This window comes from Marmota marmota, unplaced genomic scaffold (genome assembly GCF_001458135.2).
Source record: "Marmota marmota marmota unplaced genomic scaffold, marMar, whole genome shotgun sequence".
Taxonomy (NCBI): Eukaryota; Metazoa; Chordata; class Mammalia; order Rodentia; family Sciuridae; genus Marmota; species Marmota marmota.
In genome coordinates, this window is record NW_026000093.1 from 13,977,664 (window position 1) to 14,000,825 (window position 23,162).

The following is a 23,162-nucleotide window of genomic DNA, read 5'->3' on the forward strand; positions in this document are numbered from 1 at the left end:
AAATGAGTTGTTGCTCTCATAGGACTGGACTAGCTAACTTGAGAGCAGGTTTTCATAAAGCAAGGTCCCTTCTGATCTCTTGCTTTGTCTCTCACACCTGCATACCTCCTCTTTATACATGCTTGCTTCTCCTTTCCCATCTCTGCCATGTTTTGACACAGCGTCATATCTCCACCAAAAGCTGAGCGGTTGCTGGTGCCTTGCTCTTGGACCAGAGCTCTGAGTTAAATAAACATCTTTTCTTTGTAAAATTTCTAGCCTTAGGTATTATGAAAAATGAACTAAACACACTCTCTTTCCCCAGCCCCTGATAACCTCTATTCTCCTTTCTGATTCTAAGGATTTGACTATTCTTTATATCTCATATAAATGGAATCATACTATATTTGTCCTTTGGTTTCTGGCTTATTTTACTTACATAATGTCATAATTCTTAGATGATATAAAATTTCTTTCCTTTTTGAGGTTGAATAATATTCTACTGTATGTATATGCTACATTTCATTATGCATTCATTTGTTGATGGACATTTGGTAGTTTCTACCTTCTGATTATTGTGCATAATGCTAATATGAACATTGGTATACAAATATCTGTTTGAATTTCTGCTTTCAGATCTTTGGGGAGTATAACCAGAGTGGAATTACTGAGTTTTATATGTTTGAGAAAGTGCCAATTGAAACTGTCTTTCATACCAAGTGAACCATTTCACATTTTCACCAGCAGTGTTCAAGGTTTCTGATATCTCTATGTCCTTACCAACACCTATTATTTCCTGTTGTGTATGTGGATTGATAGTTAGATAGATAGATAAAGATATATGCAATACCCATCCGATGGGTATGAAGTGATAGCTCATTGTGGTTTTGGTTTGCATTTTCCTAATGGAAAATGCCATTTGACATCTTCATGCCTATTGATCACGAGAATATCTTCTTTGGTGAAATGTCTAGTCAGGTCTTTTGCCTGTTTTTGAACTATCTATCCTAGGAAAATGTTTTAAAATTTTGACCTTGGACATTTTTAATCATTCCATTTTCTAAAGTCAATGGTCACTACTATTAGTCATATTTACTTATTTCCAAGTGAAAAAATTTTTACTTTAAACTTAATTGAACTTTGAATACTGATATCTTCTACACAAATAATTGTGAACTTTACTAATTCTTGGACAAAGCAGATATTCCTAAAAACTATAAGTAGAAGAGTTGTTTTAGTTGCATTTAAAAGATCAGTTGGATATATATCACTTATTTGCTTTATCTTGTAAAATTTTTATATTGTTTATAAAATATGAGATTTTTCGAGAGTAATTTCATATCTCTCTCTCAACTTTAGAGTTATTTTCTTGGGTTTTTTTAGTTATACATAACAGTAGAATCCATTTTGATATAATTATACAGGCACGAAATATCTTATTCTAATTAGGACCCCATTCTTGTGGATGTACACAATGGTGAGATTCACTGTGAAGTATTCATATATGTACACAGGAAAATTATGTCAGATTCATTCCACTGTCTTTCCTTTGTTTATCTCCCCTCCTTTCCCTTCAGTCCCCTTTGTCTAATCTACTGAATTTTTATTCCCCCTCTCCCCCTTTATTGTGGGTTAGCTTCCACATATCAGCAAAAACATTCTACCTTTGTTTTTTTGGGATTGGCTTATTTCACTTAGCATCGTAGTCTCAACTTTAGAGTTATTTTAAGTTTTTAGTTTTGAACTGAGAATAAGTTCAGATAGGTATTAACTGGTTCATTTAGAAATTTCTATGGTTTTCTAATCTAAAGAAGTTCAGGGGATGCAGACGAACCCCATGATTGTTATGATTTTAACTTGAAAAGTGGATGACATTTGTAAGCATAGACCATAAGGTAAGCAGCTTCCGTGGCCACACACTCCCACCATGATGTGCTTGCTGCTTTCCCACTAGCTTTTGGGCCAACCAGCCATGGTTCAAAGCTCCAAGACAACACTAGTTTGTTATGTTGTTATGTTATGTATTTATTTATTTCCACTTTCCTCCATTAGAATTGTAGCTTCATTAGGACACTAGGGACCTTTCTCTGTCTTATTTTTATCCCTGGTGACTATTAAAGTGTCTAACAGAAGAGTTACTAAGCATATATTTGGTGAATAAACAAATGAATGGAAAATCCTGAAACTGAAAAAGAAATTTAAAGACTTCCTCCCCTAACTTGGTATTATAATTTTAAGTAAAACCCTGTATATTAGGTTTCTAGGACTTGTGTAACAAAGGACCACAAAATTAGTGCCTAAAACAATGGAAATTTATTCTCCTACAGTTCTAGAGGTCAGAAGTCAAAAATAAAGGTGTAAACAGGGTTGGTGCCTTGCTCTGACAGAGAATCTGTTCCATCTCTCACTCTTAGCTTCTCGTTATGGCTAACCATACTTGGTGTTACTTGACTTGAAGATGCATCAATACAATTTCTGCTTCCATTTTCACATGGTGTTCTCCCTCTCATTGCCACCACATCTCTATCTGCTTGTAAATACATCTGTCATAATGTATGGGGGCCCATACTAGCTCAGTATGACCATATCTCAGTTTAACTAAATTTATACACAATCACTCTATTTCCAAATAAGGTCTCATTTTGAGGTACTCAGGGTTAGGATTCAACATATATATTTTTGGGAATGGAAGGTGGCCAGACCCAATTGGATCCATAACACTCTATAACCAACTGCCTTTAGAACTTCATATTTCATTATTTTAAATATGTCAAGCATATATTTGGCCCTAAGACAGGGCACTGGAATCAAGGTTGTAAGAAATGAAAATAACACAAATGCTTTATTTAAATATGTTACTATTTTGCATAAAATTGATACTTAACATGTTCAGAGATATTTGTTAGTGAGAAAAAAATTTTTAGTAATAGGTTTTCAGGTGCATTGTAAAAGATTTGTAGTTCTAAATATGGCTCATTCTATTCAACATTTTACATTGTTATTCACAGGCAATAAAGGAAAGAGCCTCTTGGTCTTTATTGTTCCTGTTCAGAGATAGCAGGAGAGAAGAGTGTTTTCAAAAACAGAAAGTAAACATCAGATAGGCAATCATTTCAATATTTATAACCAGAAACTAAAAGTTGTGATTCCACATTTGCCAGTCCTCCCACATCCCTTAATTGGACAGATGGGTTTTATACTGTGCCCTAAAATATACTGAACTTGACTAGTCTTTATTGTGGTGTTACTTTTTTTTAATATTTATTTTTTAGTTATAAGTGGACACAATATCTTTATTTTATTTTTATGTGGTGCTGAGGATTGAACCCAGTGCCTCACGCTTGGTAGGTGAGCACTCTATCTCTGAGCCACAACCTCAGCCCAAATGTTACTTTTTAACCTCAAGTATAGAAATGAATTCAGAAGAGTTGACCCTCCTTAAAATATCTTCTGCTTTGATACAGAATTGAGTAACACAATTGCCTTAGTTTCCGAGGGCTGCTGGGACAAACGACTATAAACTAGGTAGCTTGAAACAATGGTAATTTTATTATCTTACAGTTCTGGAGACTAGAAGTCCAAAACTGAAGTGTCAGCATAGCCAAGCTCCCTTTGAATGCTCTAAAAAAAGAATCTATTTCATGCCCTTCTCCAAGTTTCTGGCAGTCCTTGGTGTTCCTTGGCTTATAAATGTAACATACCAGTCTGTCTCTGTCTTTACATGGTCTTTGTCCATCCATATGTGTACCTCTAAATCTCCCTCTTCTTGTAAGGATGCCAGTCATGGGATGTAGGGCCCAGTGTGATCCTGTGTAACCTTATATTGGTTATATATGCAAAAATCCTGGTTCTACATAAGGTCATAGGTACTAAGAGTTAGACTTCAACCTATCTTTGGAGAGACTCATTGCAACACACTATGATTGTTTTCATTCTTTGAATGAAAGTAACAAAACATACCTGCAGCTTTTAAAATTCAATAGTTCGGGGTTGCAATAAACCCAGAAGCTTCCTGTCCCATTACAATACTCTACCTTTTTTTGCTTTGCTAAGGCAAGAATGTCCACTGCTTTTAGTTGTTTCTTAAATGTATTTAGCTCTCTACATTATTAGATCTCAATTTTTTTATATTATCTGTTAATAGTCTACTGTGGAAGATGAAAATGTAGCTAATAACACCCAAATAAATCCACACTTTTCATTATTATTCCTCTTTAAAAGGAAGTTAAGCTGTAACACTATTTTTGTTAAATCAATATCCTATGATTATCTTATTATGAAAATGTAACTTTAATAGAATGATCATATAAAGTATGATGATTGCATTTCTTTTCTAACTTTTTTTTTCTCAGTGTCAGTAATCAAATTTTTTGGCTTAATTTTCTATGTAGGCATAATAAATTCATTCCCAAACTCTCTGCCAGACCTCCTCTGCCAGAGCTTCTCTCACTGTTTGGCCACCTCAAGTCATCTCTTAGTTTCATTTCCTCTCAAAGTCACCATCCTGCTCATATGTGGCTTTGCTGTTATCTAGGTATTCTCTGTAGTTGTGAATCAGGGACTGTCATTCTGGGTACTCCCTTTTCATTTGTCCTGCCTGGAAGTTTCTGTTTGCTTGATTCTAATATTTCCCTTTCTAGATTCCCTCATCTTTCTACAGTACAACTTCTAATAACTTTCTGAGAAAAGATAAGGTGGGAGCCAAATACTTGAGTTCTTCAATGTCTGAAAAGTATCTTTCTTCTGCTCTTTTACTTGATAGTGTGGCCAGGTTTACAGATTCCTAAATGGGCAGCCAGAGTCCTTCAGACTTTCCAAAGCTTCATCTCATTGTCCTCTAGCTCCTAGTTTGCTGTTGAGATGGTCTCTGCCATTCTGATCTTCGATCCTCTGTGTGTGACCTGTTTGTACTTCTACTGTCTGGAAGATTATTTTGGTCCTTTTATTCTGAAGCTTCACAATGATCACCTTGATGTACATCTCTTCTCTGTCCATTATTCTAGGCAGAAACTTGACTGTCTCCATCTACAAAATGTGTGCTCTACAGTCCTGCTAAATTTTCTTGAATTATTTCCTTCCCATGATTTTCCCAATTTTCTCTTTCTGAACCCAGTCTTATTTGAATATTGAACCCCTTGGATTGGGGTTCTAATTTTAATGTCTCTTTATCACATTATTTGTATCTTTAATTTTCATTTCACTTTTGGGAAGATAATTTTATTTTCTAATCCATTTATTAAATGTTTAATTTTTATTATTAAAAATTTAAAAGAACTATTTTGCTTTTTAAAAAATACCATCCCATTTTTATATCTCATAACTTTTCATCTAAGACACTGTTTTTGTTTGTTTGTTTGAAGGGAGTTCTCTATATTATTTCTTTTCTCTGTTCATTTCTTTTTCCCCCATTTTTTATTGGTTCATATTTGTTACACGTAACATTAGGATTCATTTTGACATAATTATAAATGCATGTAATATAATTTGCTCTAGTTCATTTCACAATACTTCCCATTGCCCTCCTCCTTTTCCCATTCCTCTACTCTGTACTGGTCTTTCTGCTATTTAGATACAGTTTTTTTTTTTTTAAATTAGTGTCTTGTGGATGTACATGATGGTGAGATTCACTGTGGTATATTCATTTATGTACATAGGAAGTCAGGTTGGATTCATTCCACTTGTTTTTCCTTATCCTGTCCTTCCTTTCTCCCCCTCAATACCTTTCCTTGACTGCACTGATCTTTCTTCTATTTTGATGGAAACCCCCCCAATTTCTTTTTTCTTTTTCTTTTTTTATTTTAGACTAATGTCCACATAACAGAGAAAACATTTGACCTTTGACTTTCTGGGTCTGGCTTATTTCACTTAGCATGACAGTCTATAGTTCCACCCATTTACTGAAAAATGACATAATTTTATGCTTCTTTATGCATGTATGTGTGTGTGCATGTGTGTATATATATATGTATATGTGTGTGTGTATATATACATATATATCACATTTTCTTTATCCATTCATCTGTTGAAGGGCACCTAGGTTGCTTCCAAAGCTTGGCTATTGTGAATATTGTGCTGTTATAAACACTGATGTGGCTATATATCTATAGTATGTTGATTTTAGATCTTTTGGATATATATTGAGGAGTGGGATAGCTGGGTCATATGGTGGTTCCATTCCTAGTTTTTTGAGTAATCTCCACACTGCTTTCTAGAGTGGTTGTACAAGTGTACCTTTTTCTCCACAAACTTGACAACACTTATTATTATTATTCAGATTGGAATGAGATGAAATCTTAATGTGCTTTTGATTTTTGTTTTACTAATTGATGGATATATTGAATATTTTTCATATATTTGTTGGTAGTTTGTATTTCTTCTTTTGAGACGTGTCTATTTAGTTCCTTTGCCCACTTACTAATTGGATTTTTTTTGTATTTGGTTCTTTATTTTTCTGGGTATTATAGCCTTATTCTGAGGAGCAGATGGCAATGATTTTTTTCCCATTCTGTAGGCTCTCACTTCATACTCCTGTTTCCTTTGCTGTGCAGAAGATTTTTAATTTGATACCAACCCACTTATTGATTTTTGGTTTAATTTCTTGAATGTTAGGATCCTGTTAAAGAAGTTGGTTCCTGTGTTGACATGTTGAAGTGTTGGGCCTACATTTTCTTCTAACAGTTGCAGAGTTTCTGGTCTAATTCCCAGATCTTTCATCCACTTTCAGTTGATTTTTGTGCAGGCTGAGAGTTCGGGGACCAGTTTCATTCTTCTACATATGAATATCCAGTTTTCCCGGTACCATTTTTCAAAAAGGCTATCTTTTCTCCAATGCATATTTTTGGCATCTTTGTCTAGTATCAGTGTTTTAGTCAGCTTTCCACTGCTGTGACCAAAATACCTGATGAACGATTTTAGAGGAGAAAAAGTTTGTTTGGGGGCTCATGGTTTCAGAGGTCTCAGTCCCTAGACAACTGGACCCACACCTTGAGGCTCAAGGTGAGACAGGACATCATAGCAGAAGAGCGTGGTAGAGGAAAGAAACTGGGGACATGCTGCCAGGAAGTGGGGTGGGGGGAGAGTTCTGCTCTACAAATGTAAAATATATTTGGCACAAACCCCAATGACCTACCTCCTCCAGCTACACCTGTCTACAATTACCACTCAGTCAATCTCTATCAGGGGATTAATCCACTGATTGGGTTAAGGCTTTCATAACCCAACCATTTAAACCCTAAACCTCCTTGCATACACATGAAAGTTTGGGGGACACCTAACATCTAAACTGTAATAATCAGATTACTGTATTTTCGTGGGTTTGTGTTTCTGTGTCTTCTGCTCTATTCTGTTAGTCTTAATGTCTGTTTTGGTGCCAGTACCATGTTGATTTTGTTACTCTAGTTATGTACTATAATTTAATGTCTGCTATCATGATGCTTCCAACCTAGCATTTTTTGATCTCTCTGTTCATTTCTATCATCTCTTATATTATAAAGTTGTTTTTTCAAATTCTGGTAATGCTTATTGTTCTTTCATATGTCATATATGTTATTTATAACTCCCTGTGTCTGGGTAGGGTTTACTTTAGAATTATGTGTGGCCCCACTCATTTGGATGGAAGACTACCAACTGATAACACCTATAAAATTTCTGTCTTGGAAAGGTCCACTTTTCTGAAAGAAACTTCCAGTCTCTTGCCTGAAGGATATAAACTTGGCTGTCAGCAAGAATGCTGACTCTCACTTATGACACCTCTTTTCATATGATGCTCTAACTTCACCCTCAGTTATGCCTGGAGAACCCAATCTTCAGTTCATATGAAGAAGAGCAAGTTACCTGTCTACACAGAGTTAGGGAGGAGATTTGAGTGTGGTAATAACTTCAACTGATACTTCTACTTTTTAAGCTCACTTGTATCCTTACTTTCCCAGACTGGTGGAGCCTATATTTCTGAGATTCTTCTGGTCTCTGGCTAAATGTAGCCTTCTCTACTTTTAAGCTTAAATTTTAGCTTTCTGTTTTGTTAACACACATATGATTTGTTCATTCACCTTCAGTTTGCAAAAGATGAATTTCTTATTAGGAATTTCCCAAATAAGAAAGGAATTTTCCTTCCTTTCTCTTTGTTCTTCAGGGTTTGTTTTATTTTCATCTTTCAATGTCAGCTAGTAGATTTTGGACAGGAAATACAGATGAGTACATGTATATGTATATGACCTGCTATTTTGGGATAGAAGTCCTTGGATTATTCATTAACATATCTCCATGGAGGTGCTTGTTGATTAGCATTGAGCTACTAAACACTTTCGGAAAACCAACTCTCAGGATAAATTTCCCCTCAGTTCTCTTTTTAATTTCAGTAAATGTTCATTACTCACAATTTACATTTAGAAAATAACTTTGTTATTTGTTTTTGTTATTTAAAAGATAAACATATCATTATAAAATGATATGTTTATCTTTTAAATTTTTGCAAGTAGAATTAAGACAACATAAAAAAAAACCAAAAAATTACAATCCTACCACCTCAACATTTTATGGATATACTTTGGAGACTATTTTTCTGGGACATACAGTGCTTTGTTCATTTAAGATTTATCAGGTAAAGAAAATGAATTAGTGAATTAGTCATTTAAAATATTCCCACAATGAAAAGTCCTGGTCCAGATAGTTCCACTAGAAAAATCCTGTCAGATGGAGCTGGGGCTGTGGCTTAGTGGTAGCGCACTTGCCTGGCATGTGTGAGGCACTGGGTTCAATACTCAGCACCTCATATAAATAAATAAAATAAGGTTTATCAACAACTAACTAACTAAATAAATAAATAGTCCTGTCAGATGTTTATGGAAGAAATAATGTCACCTGTACACAAACTCTTTAAGCAAATATAATTATAAGAAAAACATCCCAACTCATTTTATGAAGCAAATATTTCCCTTATAAAGCCAGACAATATAAAAATAAAACAACTGCATCAGAGAGAGTAAAGCAGACTTTATTTTCAATGTTCTAAAACACTAAGGGATGCCTGAAGGACTTTTTTCCCAGATTGGATCTCAAGCAGGTAGAAGTAATAGGTGCTGCTTGGGGAGGTAGACTGGTCCTTAGCTAGCTGGAGTAAGAGATTTTGGGCAAGGACACACAACAGATCATCAAAGGCCTCAAGAGAAACTTACTTGGAAATAATGACACTTAAAAAGCAGTCATATCCTCAGGAAATAAAAAAAGAGTTACAAACATGCTGAGGCAAGATGCATGTCTAGGAAAGCCCTCATAAGACCTTTCTCCTTGGGCTGATTCTAAAATTTAGAACAAAGACTCTGTTAATTAGTGAAAAACACCCCTGGCAAGTTTGCAAAGACTAGGTGAAGTGATTGTTTCCTCAAATTCCCAATTTTCAGCAGAAAACCCTATGAGGTATTGGGAGGGGGGAACCCATTAAAAAAAAAATGGAAAACAAGGTCATTTCAAAGAAAGAAAATAAAGGGGAAGAAAATATAACTGAAGAATCATAGACATCAGACTTGCTAGAAAAAGACTTCAAAACAACAATCTTAAATACGCTTAAAGAACTAAAGGGAAACATGGACAAAAACTAAAGGAAATCCAGAGAACATATAAACAAAATGAAAATTCTAGAACTGAAAAATACAACAACCAAATTGAAAAATTCACAGGCTCTCAACAGATTTGAATAGGCAGAAGAAAAAAATCAAGGAACTCAAATATAGGGCATTTGAAATTATCAAGGCCAAGGAACAAGAAGAAAAAAGAATAAAGTGAAAAGAACCTAAAGGACTTATATGGCACCAACAAGCAGACCAATAGATGCATTATAGGAGTTATGGTGCAAGAGAAAAACACAGGTACGGGGGCTGAGGTTCAGCAGTAGTACACTTGCCTGGCATGTGCGAGGCACTGGGTTCAATTCTCAGTACCGCAAATAAATAAATAAAATAAAGGTCTATTAACAACTCATATATATATATATATATATATATATATATATAGAGAGAGAGAGAGAGAGAGAGAGAGAGAGAGAGAAAACCAGAGAGATTAGTTGAACAAATAATAGCAGGGAACTCCCTAAGTTTGCAGAAATCACAACTCTACAAATTCAATATCAACCAATCCCACGCATGATAAATCCAAAGAGACCTACACCATGGTATTATAATCAAATTGTTGATAGAAAAAGACAAAGGATTTTGAAAGCAACAAGAGAAAAGCAATTCATCATATATATGAGGTTGTCAATGAGATCATCAGTCAATTTCTGAAAAGAAAGTTTGAAACCAGAAGGCAGTAGGATTTTGTACATAATGTACTGACAGAAGAACAAAAACAAAAGCTATCAACCAAGAATTCTATATCTGTCAATGTCCTTCAAAAATGAGGATATTAAAACATTCCCAGAGGATGGGATATAGCTCAGGTGGTAGAGTGCTTGCTTCACATGTACAAGGCCCTGGGTTCAATCCCCAGCACCACACACATACAAAAAGTCCCAGATAAATATAAGCTTGAACAATTAATTACCACAAGGCTTGTCTTGTAAGAAACAGTAAACAGAGTTCTTTAAGTTGAAATTGAAGATTTTATATAGTAACTTGACACTATATGAATATATGAAGGTTTTTGGTAAAGATAAATACATGGAAAAATATAAAAAACAGTATAATTTTTTTTTAAAAATTTTTTATTGTTGGCTGTTCAAAACATTACATAAAAAAAAAGTATAATTTTTGTTTGCAACTCTGCTTTTCATGTAGTATAGGATTTTAAAGACATGTATAAAAATAATTCTAAATCTGTATTAATGCGCACACAATACCTAATTTGTGACATTGGTGGCATAAAGTAGGCTGGGAGAGCTGTAAAAAAGAAGAGTTTTTGTATGTGATTGTAGTTAGATTGGTGTCAATTTAAAATAGATGGTTAAAAGTTTAGGGTGATAGATGCAATCCCCATGGTAAACATAAAGAAAATATCTACAGAATACGTAAGAAAATGAAATGAGAAGAGAAGTGCTCTGGAGATTATAGCTGTCCATTGTAAATATACTTAATGCCACTGACTACTACAATTAAAAATGGTTAAAATGTAAATTTTATGTTATGTATATTTTTGTCACAATAAAAAATTAAAGGCTGAGTTGGGCTTAGAATATGAGAAGGCTATGTGGAGAATTCATACTGCCATGCAAGTTTCTCAGTCACCTGGGCTATATGACTCAGTAGATATGGTGCTGAAATGTCTAAAATAGTTTAGGGATGTTAGATTAAAACTTTGATAAGCCCCTTTCAGTGAATCTGTTCAGGCTTCGAGGATTTGGGAGCAAAGTTATGCTATCTTCTATATACAACTACCCTCTGTTGAGAATTGTTCCATCTTACTCTGGGCTCTAATAGAAACCGAATGCTTGACTACAACCTATCAAATTACCCTGCAACCTGAGATGCCCATAATATACTAGACATATTATGATCCAGAAAATCATAAGTTTGGCCATGCCTAGGAGCACTCTATCATAAAGGGAAGTGATATATATGAATTTAAGCTCTAATTGGTCTTTGAAGGCACAAGTAAACTGTGTGAACAAGTGGCCTAGATACCTACCATCTCTAGGACTACATTGCCTCCTACCTCTCAGCTCAGATCTAAGGCAACAATCTTTATGACATGTTGAGAAAAATATCTGTGATTAATTGCAGATAGTTCTGCATTATATGGTGCAGAAAGTGGATAGCACTATGGTCCTTTCCTAGAGCGGTCCTGAAGGTAGTAAAAGGAAATAGTATCAGTGGACTGAACTTGGAGCAGTTTTTTCTCATTTTCTGTTTGAACAGAAAGATATATGTATGGTATGAATCTATATGGACTGATAAGAAGTACCTGTTCGGATGAATGATCTGGAATTTGGAAAGAATATAATTAGAGGGCTGGGGTTGTGGCTCAGTGGTAGAGTGCTCGCCTACCATGTGTGAGGCCCTGAGTTCAATCCTTAACACCACATAAAAATAAATTAACAAAATAAAGGTATTGTATACAACTAAAAAATAAATACTAAAAAAAAAAAGAATATAATTAGAGAATTGGTGACAAGGTCTGGGGATTAACTGAATGGACACCTACTGTGAAGATATGTGTGTCTCATTTGAATATTCACTAAATAAGAATTCATTAGAGGACAACCATTCAAATCAAGTGGGTGAAATGATCAGCCTTCTCCCCGTCTATTCTTATCCTTGCCTAATGGATTCATAAAGAAAGTGGCTTTAGTGGCAGGATGAAGGTTTTTACATGAGCTCAGTAGATGAATTTTCGCTCAAAAAAGGTCAACAGCTATCACTGAGTGCCTAACTTGCCAACAGCAGAGACCAAAAAATAAATCACTATTCCCCGGAGGCATCCCTCAGTTATCACGCACATTACATTTGGCCACTCATACCCAGCCCTAGTTTTCTTATAGACACTTCTGGAAATCAATTTCCTTCCTTGTCTAAAATGCTTCTCTGAAAACCATATGGTTACACATCACTTTAGTCACCATCCTGCTTTGTACACAGTATTTATTTAAACCCAGAAAATAATTTTTTTACTGTGAATAAAGCAGCAATGGGTTCATGCTCATAATAAGAATCCACTAATCTTATGCTGCCCATTACCCCTGGAGTAGCTCATCTGATGTGGTGACAGAATAACTTTTTTTTTGGTACTGGGGATTGAACTCAGGAGCACTTGACCTCTGAGCCATATCTCCATATTCTGTATTTTATTTAGACACAGGGTCTCACTGAGTTGTTTAGTGCCTTGCTTTTGCTGAAGCTGGCTTTGAACCCATGATCCTCCTGCCTCAGCCTCCTGAGCCACTGGGATTATAGGTGTCCGCATCTGGCTTCAGATTAACCTTTTTATTATGGTAAAATACACATCACATAAAGTTTATCATTTTAACCACGAAATACACAATTCAGTGTCATTAAGTACATTAACGATGTTGTACAACCATCACCACTAGCTGGTTCCAGAACTTTCTCATCATCCCAAATGAAGCCCTATGGCTATTAAGCAGTTACCCCCATTCTCTTCCCTCAGCCCCTTTCAACCAGTAATTGGCCTTCTATTTCTATGGTTTGCCTGTACTGGATATTTCATTATAAATCAAATTATATAATGTGCCTTTCTTTTTTAACCTTATGTGTGTTCAAGGAACATTGAAATGGGGTTTGTAAGACTCAATAATCATGCCATCTGGGTTGTTGGCAACACCTTGTAAGGCTAGATAATGTTTTCCAGGTTTTGGTATATGTTCTAAATCAGTGACTATTACAGTTTAGATACAAAGCATCTCCCAAAAGTTCATGTGTGAGGCAATGCAAGAATTTTCAGAGGTGAAATGATTAGATTTTGAGAAGTGTAACCCGGCCAGTGGACTCATCCATTGATATGAATTAATCAGGTGGTAACTGTAGGCAGGTAGGGTGTGACTGGAGGAAGTAGGTCAATGTAGGTATATGCCTTTGGGGTTTATATTTCGTCCCTGGGGAGCTGAGCTTGCTTTCTGCTTCCTGTCTGTCATATTTCAAATTGCTTTCCTCTGCTCTGCCCTTCTGCCATGATGTTCTGCCTCACCTTGGGCCCAGAGATATATAGTCTGTTAACCATGGATTGAACTTTTAAAACCTTGAGTCAGTATAAATTTTTCTTCCTCAGAGTTGTTCTTGTCAGGTCGTTTGGTCACAGTGACCCAAAAGCTAACCCCTGGAGTGGGATCATTGTTGTGAATGGCATGTATGGTTCAACACCTTTGTAGCTGATCTGTGGAAGGAGTTGTGAAATGTTTAAAGATGCATGCTGTAAAAATTTCAGAATGTTGTAAGCAGAGCTTAATGGGTGATTCTGTTGGGAGCTCAGAAAACCACAGTGCCAATAGGATTTGGTTAGTAGACTGGGCTTGAGGTTTCAGAGAAGGAGGGCCTTAAAAAATTGATCTAGACTCCTCTCATGCTACTCTCTGGTATATTTTGCCCATGTCTTGAGACTTTCTGTGAGAAAGTAAATTTAAAGGTGATGAACTAATCAATCTGGCAGAGGAAATTTCAGGGCAGCATAGCATTTAGGCAGTGGCATGAATATTGCTAGTGGCCTTTAGCCAAGTTTGCAATAATAAACAAGAACAAAAAGCAGAGTATAAAGATTTGAAAAACTTGCAAGTTAGCCAGAAAAGTGTAAATAAAACTTGGGCCAAGAAAGGTGTGGTTGTTAAAGAGATTACAGCCACTAAACATATGCTAAGTAGTTGCCAAAGAGACACTAGGAAAGATGGCATCTCAGGAATTGGCAAGACCACACCCATGTCAGGCTCAACTGAGTAAAAGTAAAAATTTCTTTGAGAAGAGACCATTGGATGCACAGCTTGTACAAGGGAACCTAGGAAGTTGTTTTGCTATGCTCAGCCACAGAGGCAGAGGCTGCTACAGTCATGGTCCTAGGAGACTTAGCTACTGCTTGAGATGGTGCTGGTTACCAGTGATAAGTCCTGTTTCCTCACATGTTGAAGTATAACATTAAGAAGCACGCTGAAGCAAGCATATAAGCATATAAAGCAGGGTTTATTTAAAAAGGGGGCCATAACTTGTATTCTGGTATCCCCAGAAGTGAGGATGTTCTGCCTTTTTATATGTCCTAGACTTCCCTTGTTCTCCTGCTCCCTTGCCTTCCTGCTTATGTGACTAGGCCCAGTAAATGCTGGGTGGGATGGCCAAAGGTGGGCAACAGGTGATCACTCCTAGGGAGGAGTGATCGGGCAGGAAGGGGGCCCAGGGCGAATTAATTAGTAACTTTTACAACTCCCTGTAGGGAGGGACAATTCCTGGGACAGGTTACTTTAGCAACAGGTTGGAGCTGGAGCAGGTTCTTGATAAGGGTTGAGGAAAGGCTCTGAAGGAATTAACATTTTAATCCCTCCATTCTCCGGATCTGACCCTTGCCTATCTACCTAATTCTGGCTTCAATGGTAACATACCTTGAGATCAACCACAGTGTACTAGTTCTGTAGGAATGCAGGATGATGGAGTTAGGGAGTCATGGATGCTTCCATTGAGATTTCAAAGACCTGGGAAGGCAGGCAAAATGTAGCAGGGCTGAAGTCCTTGTAGGTTGCTTCTGAGAGGATGACACATGAAGATGTGAGAAGGAAGGTGAAGGTGTAGTAGAGACCTCTGAAATTAAGAGATACCAGTAACATGAAATGTATGCCTAGTAAAGCTGTAGGAATCAAGCAGAGATAGCCAAGAAAGAAGCCATGTGAGCTGCAACCAGCAAAAGACCATAAGGGAGGAAATACATAAGCCCTTTGGAGAGAACATCACAATGCCATGTGCCTGGACATGGAGCTACAGAATTTGTTTTCCAAGCTGCATTTCAGTCTTGTTTTGGTCCCATCCCATCTTTCTGTATCCCTATTTCTCCCTTTTGGAATGGGAATGCTTCCTCTGTGTCATTATGTATTGGACATAGGTTAACTTGCTTTTGATTTTTATTCTCACAGTTAATAGTTTGCCTTGAGTCTCAGATGAGATTTTGGACTTGGACTTTTTGGGCAATGCTGGAGCTGTTAAGACTATGGGGACTCTTCAAAATGGACTAAATGTATTTTGCATTGTGAGATAAGTATGAGCTTTTGGGAGCTAGGGATACAATGTTATGGTTGAGATATTAAGTGTCTCACAAAAACTCTTGTGAGACAATTCGAGAATGTTTAAATGACCAGATTATGAGAAGGATTAATCCACTGATATGGATTAACCAGGTGGTAACTGCAGGCAAGTAGGTTGTGACAGAAGGAAGTAGGTCAATGCCTTTGGGGTTTATATTTTGTCTCAGGGGTGCTGAGTTTGCCCTGCTTCCTGTCTATCATGTTCTGCTGCTTTCTTCTGCTATGCCCTTCTGCCATGATGTTCTGAGGTCAACTTAGACTCACAGTTATGGAGTCTGCCAACCATGAATTGAACCTCTGAAACTGTGAGCAAAATAAACTTTTTTCCTCTAAATTGTTCTTGTCAGGTCTTTTGGCCACAGCAACATAAAAGCTCATGAAAATAGTGACAAATATACAGCCATGGTCCAGGATTCAAGGGGTAGGCTTGGGAGTGGATCCCCACTTTTACTCCTAATGAAGCACATGCAAAATTTTTGCTTTCCATCTCTGTAATTTTCTGCTTCTCCTAAAGAACAATGCTCCCACTAGGGCATACCAGCAACAGTTCAATTAAATTGAAAGATGAGACAGTCACTTGACTATTTTGAGCTTTCTGCTATTTAGCCAACATACCAAGAAGGGATCATTGAACTACCTGAAGTGATTGATCCCTTCCAAGCAGAATGATTGCTCACACCAAGCTGCTACACAATGGGAGAAGGAAGGAATACGAACGGAATGCAGGAGATTCTTTGGAGATGTTACATGGTACTTAGAATTACCAGGCTCTGTGATGTGACGTAATGGAAAACTACCACAATCCAACAGAAGTAGAAACTCTAATAGCTCAGATCCTTCAGGAATGCAGGTTTAGGTGTATTCAAAAGGCAAGGAACTACCAACAGCTGAGATATTTACTGAAGGTAAAGGGAATATTAAACAGGTAACTGAAGAGAAGAAAGATAGTTATAAAAATAGTAGCCATGACAATTTTACTAGTTGTAGATATAAGTACTGTAATATTTATGGGCATTTTCCCTCATTTTGATACATTTGTATATATATTAACCAACTTTTTTTTTTCTGACTGGGTACATAGCTCTGTGGTAGGATGCTTGCTTAATATGTACAAGACCTTGGGTTTAATCCCTGGCCTGTTAATAGTAGTTAACCTTACAACTTATTATGTATGTTTTGGAATGTCAAAGGGATATTGTGACCCACTAAGAGGAGGACTGGGCATTGCTCAAAGAAGACTCTTTATCCTCTCTTGGGATAGGAGTGAGCTGATTTTAGTTGTATGAGAGAAAGCTGCATCATAAGGGCTAAAGTAGGATTCTGATGAAGGCTTTATTTAAATATTAATTATGGATAATAATATGAGGTCGAGGTGACAAGAGAAGTTCTGAGTGGTTTTATACTATCAATTTTTGCTACATTGGAACTACGTTTCCCAGAACTCTCTTTCCTTTATAGTTCTGGTTGAAATTAGAACTGCTGGCTGACCCTAATAGAAACTCACTTTTTTTTTTTTTGGTTCCCCATAATTTTCCTGGATAATTTTTATTTTTTTTTTTACCATGTACTGAGGTCATGTTAAATGTGTAGATTAACTTAGGGTGAATTGATTATTTTAGTAGGTTAAGTCTTTCTATTCCAAGAAGAACATTCTTTTTAAACATTCAAGTTTACTTTTGTAGTTTTCCCATATAGAACTTTCATTTATATAAATCTTGCATATTTTGTTAAGTTTATTCTTAGGTCCTTGTCCTTTTGTTGCTTTAGGTAATGGGATTTCTTCTATTATTTAGGTTTAAAGTTTGCTCTCTGTGATCGATAATTTCATGTATTACTTTGACAAGGATATAATGTCCAGTTTGGTTAAACACTTGTCAAGATGTTGCTTTGAAGGTATTTTGTGGGTGTGATTAACATGGATCATCTGTTGATTTTAAGCAGATTACCCTCATTAAAGAGGGTAGACCTCAACACTCAGTTGAAGCCTTAAGAGACCAAAGACTCAGGTTTTCAGAGAAGCAGAAATTCTTCCTCAAGACTCCAACATAGAAACTCTGCCCTAGTTTTCAGCTTGTTGGTCTACCCTGAAGGTTTCAGATTCACACCAATATTATCTGTAACATCAAATATTACTTGAATTTCCAGACCTGATGGCCCACCCTACAGATTTCAGACTTGCGAAACCCCACGATCATGAGCCAATTCCTTAAAATCTCTCTCTATACACATACACACTATGGGTTTTGTTTCTTGGAAGAACTGCAACTAATACACTTCTTAATGCCTGGCTCTGAAACCCAGAGTTCACTAGGGCAATTAATTAACTTACAGTCTTAGAACCTAATTCCTCATCTGTAGAACTGGTATAAAATTACCCAACTTATGTAGCTATTGTATTAACATTGTATGTAGAATACTTTTATGTTCTTTGTTCATACTAGGTGCAGAGTAATCTACTATGATGAAAGGAGATATACCCACTTGGTGCTCTGAGTCATATTAAATAATTTAATCATCCTGAGTTTCAGATGCTATTAAATGTGACATAGGCATTTTATTTGGCACATAGTAATATCACACCAATATTATCTTCTGGGCGATTATACATACCCAGAATTCAATTATTACTTGAGGTTAGTTCTTGCTACTTACCTGTCAGGTGTAGGGCAAGTTTGTTCCCATTAACCTACTTTCAATTTAGATACTAATCACCACCACATGAGTTTGTTGTTAGACATAAATATGGTTAGGTGAAAGTGCTCAGCCATACAGATGTTTAACGTATTTTCTAGATGTTATGGGAATAATTAGAGTTTCAAAAATGGGCTGGATCAGTTGCTGTACTAAAGAGGAGCTTATTGCTTCATCATCTAGTGAAGTCAAAATCCACAAGATCACAGTGGGGGTTATATTTCTTTTAACAATGAAGAGCAAAGAAGAAGAATACAAAGGAGACATAAAGTTTAAATATAAAAGAGATGCCACAGGAAGATGATAAAAGGTCTCATAGACTTTCATCCATTTATCCAATCACACGCATGTGGTACCGGATCTCATCATCAGTTGGAGAGTATCTAGTACTTTCCAATGCTTGCCACGTCGCTCATGGTCAGTCATTGCAACTAAGAAGTTAGCCACATCAACAACTTTTCCAGCAGGGAAGAGCTTGTTCAGTCTGAAGTATCATAGGATGGAAAGCATTAGAAATAGTTCCTGCTGAAAAGCTTTGACAGCTTGGGGAGAAATGTGACAATATGAACATGCAAATAACATATCCAGCTTACCAAACTGGTGAAGAGTTCTTTACCTTCTCTCGTTTTCTAAAAATATGAAAAGCTAACAAAAAACAGTTTTGATTAGAAGGCCATGCAGTCTCCTTTTTCCCTTTGTCTTCTCAATATCATCATCATTTTTTTTTTTCATTGCATACTCTTATTTCTTTTAGTCTCGGATTTTTTCCACCCGTTCTGAGACCTCCCTCACCCCCTTCTCATTCTTGAGTTCTTGGTTCCCCTCTCCGCCCCGCAGTCCCGGGAGGGTCCCGGGGCCTCACCTGTCAAGGGAGCGCTGGAGCTTGGCCCCGCCAAGGGACTGGCAATGACGTAGTAGGGAGGATGGGGCCCGCGAGGTCCGTTGGCGTCACTGTCGCAGCGGTCCCGAACGATGCCCAAGAACGGGAATTATCAAGGAGGGAAAGCCGGCGGTGTCCCCGCGGTCAGGGCTGAGTGCGCCACGTGCTTTGGGTTTATGGTGTCGCTACACCGAAATGGCACCTCTCCAGCGGGCTGAGCCCATCCCACACCCTCAGCGCGCTCCAACGCCAGAGTTTAAAGCTGATGGGGATGCCCCCAAACCGCAGGGGCTTATGCGCACGCGCCTTGGGTTGCGGGGAGACTGGATGAGACAAATGGGGGAGGAGGGAGATGTGCGGCGGGAGGGGGTCCAGGACCGAGCGCTGGGTGCGGCACGGGAGGAAGGCTGCTCTCGCCCTCGGCCGCTAGCCGGTCTCTCTGGGCGCTTTGACGGCGGCGCGGGGCGCTGGGCCTGCGGCGCGGCGTCGTGACGTCACGGTGGCGGAGGCCGTGGTTGGCGCAGGGTCCGCGGCTGCAAAGTGTGAATGTGAAGTCAGGCTCCGGGGGAGGGGAGGGGCAGGGCTCCGGCGGCTGCTGNTGCCGCGGTCGCCGCAGCTCCTTCCCGCCGGCGACCGGGACGGAGGGCTGGGCTGAGGGAGGCGTGAGCGCGGCTTCTCGGTCCGGGTCGGCGCGCGCCCGCCCTGCCCCGCCTCGCCCGGCGCCCTGAGCCGCGGCCCCCTCGCAGCTCAGGGGCCGGCGGCCGCGGCAGGGCGGCGCCGCGCGGAGGCAGGGCGGGCGTATTCAATGGAAGTATGTTACCAGCTGCCGGTGCTGCCCCTGGACAGGCCGGTCCCCCAGCACGTCCTCAGCCGCCGAGGAGCCATCAGCTTCAGCTCCAGCTCCGCGCTCTTCGGCTGTCCCAATCCCCGGCAGCTCTCACAGGTAATCACCGCCGCTGCGCCGCGGGCCCACACTTGGGGGCTTCTGTCTTTTGTTTCCCTCCGCCCACCGGCTTCACCCTCTTGACACTTGCCTGCACACTCAGCCCGAGCTTTGTTCATTGTTTGGGGATTTCTAGGCTGGCCCCTCGATTCGAGAGACTTATCTTTCCTTCCTTGCGACTGTCCACCCTCTGTTCTCCGGCCTCCTCAAACCCCGGTGGGAACACTTTGACCCTCCGCAGGCCAGTCACTCTCAGTGCCCAGAGGTTTAAGCCTCAGGAATGACTTAGTCCTCCTTCCTCGACGTCTTGGTCTGGTAATGGGACCCCGTTTTCTTAGCTGCGGCCCCCACCCCAAGTACATCTGTTCACCTCTGACACACCTGTCTCCCCGTAACACCCCCCCGCCCCGCGCACACACACCTGTGCCGGGTTCTACTCTCTCCCGCCGCAGCTCAGGCGCGCCCCGCGGTGCTCTGATAGTCCTGCAGTTCTCTCTGAACAATAGGCCTAGGTACCCCCGTTGTTGCCTTCTTCTCCCCTGCTCCTTCGTTTCTGCAAATGGGCCTTAAAAGTGTCAACAGGGGAAGCAAGTCTGCAAAGTTGATAGCCACTAATCAGCTTTGTTTTTAATTTGGTAAAAAGATTTTAGGAGAGAAGCCATTGATGAGCACTCACAGGAAGATTTTGTTTGAATGGTCCAATACCAGTTGCTCCTGAGAATTTGTGTTTTTTCTTTGGTAATGCTCTTGGCCCAACTCCTTAGTCCTGGCTAATTTTGATTGCCAAATTTAAAGTAGGCAGGCAAAAAGAATTTTTTTTTTGTTGTTTGTTTGCATGTGAACTGAGTGCCCTCACTGCCTGCTGCAGTTAGTTCTGTGTTTATGATCACTTTTTAAATATTTTTATTTTCCAAATATTATTGCTTAATGTTATCTTCTATGGGGGTCTATTTTCTAACTCCAGTTATATTCAAAGTATCTTGAACAAGGTCTGCATTTTTTTTTTTTTTACAGCTAATGTGGACAGCACCTTTTATAAATTTTGCCTATAATAAGTGTCCACTAAATAGTTATCATTTATATTTTTGCCTAAATTTTAGAAAGAGCAAGAGCCTATGTTGAGTATCCTTTTGCAGTTTTTTTAATTTAAAGCAGACTTCTTTCACAGCACAAGGTAGTATGCTAATGAGATCAGTGTAGACTTGTAAGAATGACTAAAATATGAAGTGGCATTTCAAATAATATTACATTATTACTAATTTTGAAGGTTAGATCTGTGACCTGTGTTTTTAATACTGCTTAAAGCATTTCCAGCTTCCAGAATTAATGTTGAAGAGGTATTAATGCATTGTTGAAAAGAGTTTTAATAATAATAATTAAAGGTTTTTAATGGTGGCAACTTTTTTTCAAATCTAACTATTATTTTACTTCCTCAGATTAGCAGGCACTTCTAAATATTATTTTACTTCCTCAGATTAGCAGGCACATGACTAAGACCCATTTCCATTATGACTAAATAATAAAGGCAATCACTGATCATTTATAAAAGTATAAAATACGTATAACATTTTTGTGTTCCCTGAGGAGAAAATGAATGAGAGGGAAGATTCCAAGGGATTTAAAATGAGGCTGATGCCCGGGGTGTTACCTGATGCCTTAATTAATCCATAGAGACCAAGTTTAAGCTACACTTTTTGTTGATTTATTTTCTGGATTTGGATTTAAATGGGTAACAGAATTAGAAAAATATGACTGTGGCAGATAAATATTGTAGGGTTACACATCATATTTTGTTAATGAAAATGTTTAAAAAAGTTTCCAAATCCTAAAAATAATATAAAGGAGCTTCTCAAACGTTGGACAGAAAATTTCACAAATTAACATTGATACTAGACTTCAGGATGCTGAGATGTATGTTTATCATTATCAAGGCTTTGCATATTTTTTTAAAATATATTTTTAGTTGTCAATGGACTTTTTTTTTTTTTTAAAGTGGTGATGAGAATCAAAGGCAGTGCCTTACGTATGCTAGGCAAGAGCTCTACCACTGAGCTACGACCCCAGGCTGGCTTTGCATATTATTTAATAATAAAGTTTATGTTGATATTGACTTTTTTGGGGATGGAAAGGAATTTGTAATAGAAAAAAGGAAGTAGGAAACCTTGAAATCTTATTTAGAGCTCTATAAAATAAGTATTTGATTAAATAAAAAGTTTTCTTTACCCTGGAGTCTTTAGTTCCTAAAACCACAGTATAGAAATTATAAAATGTTTAGGCAGTTTTATAATTTTATTTAAGAGACTTAAAATTATTTTTAATACATTAAGTAGAAGTTATTTTTATTTTTTCTACATTAAAATCGGTTCAAAACTAGCAGTCCTTTTTAGTTCTTTATTTTTGCCATCGTTTTGGATCTCAGTTCAGTTCATAGCAGGTAATTAATATTTGTTGAATGAGTGAATAAATAATTTTGTCACCTTTGATCATCAGTTTTAAATTTGAAAAAAAATGTAAGGACATCAAAATAAAGCAGTTACTTGTTTATCCAAAATTTGGTTTAGAACTTGTTATTAGAGACTAATAGATCCAGGAAATAAGCAGAAAAAGACTCTAAGGAACCAAAATAGAATTGGAGATCCACTCAAAGTTTCTTAGATTTAGACAAATTTTTCTTAGTTGTGGGATGAGAGGCAGCTATGGCCATTTGCACTGATACCAGCAGAGGTTGACAGCAGACATAGCAAAAACTAGGAATGGTAAGTAATACTCTTCCAAGCCTGCAAAGTTTTAAAAAGATACCCTGGGGACCTTTAGTTTAGGGCTTGAGTATTGGCTACTAGGCATTGACATAACAATTATTTGAATAATAGTTATTAGTCAAAATATTGCCTAGTAAAGTCTGTTTTTAAACGTTGAAAGATTTGTACTAAAAAAAAAAAAAAAAAAAAAAA

The 23,162-nt window shown here is 37.9% G+C and overlaps 2 protein-coding genes across 10 annotated transcripts in view; one reads left to right on the plus strand and one right to left on the minus strand.

Annotated features, from left to right (window-relative positions):
* The window catches only part of Dnajc5b (DnaJ heat shock protein family (Hsp40) member C5 beta), a 224,018-nt gene extending 203,090 nt beyond the window's left edge, over positions 1 to 20,928 (minus strand). For 2 of the 5 annotated variants that reach the window (XM_048783003.1, XM_048783002.1), the window contains exon 1: positions 19,251 to 19,847. The gene's annotated coding sequence lies outside the window, so the exon portion shown is untranslated. Of the gene's footprint in view, positions 1 to 18,981; positions 19,848 to 20,632 lie in introns of those variants that run through there. The other 3 variants (XM_048782999.1, XM_048783001.1, XM_048783000.1) reach the window with 3 other exon arrangements.
* Pde7a (phosphodiesterase 7A) overlaps positions 19,864 to 23,162 on the plus strand; it is a 104,373-nt gene continuing 101,074 nt past the window's right edge. For 4 of the 5 annotated variants that reach the window (XR_007340557.1, XR_007340558.1, XR_007340556.1 and 1 more), the window contains exon 1: positions 19,881 to 20,211. Coding sequence is in view for 1 of the 5 variants with exons in the window: in XM_048782996.1 (XP_048638953.1) it covers positions 20,074 to 20,211 (138 nt within the window). In the remaining 4 variants the exon portion in view is untranslated. Of the gene's footprint in view, positions 20,212 to 23,162 lie in introns of all 5 variants that reach the window. The other variant, XM_048782996.1, reaches the window with a different exon arrangement.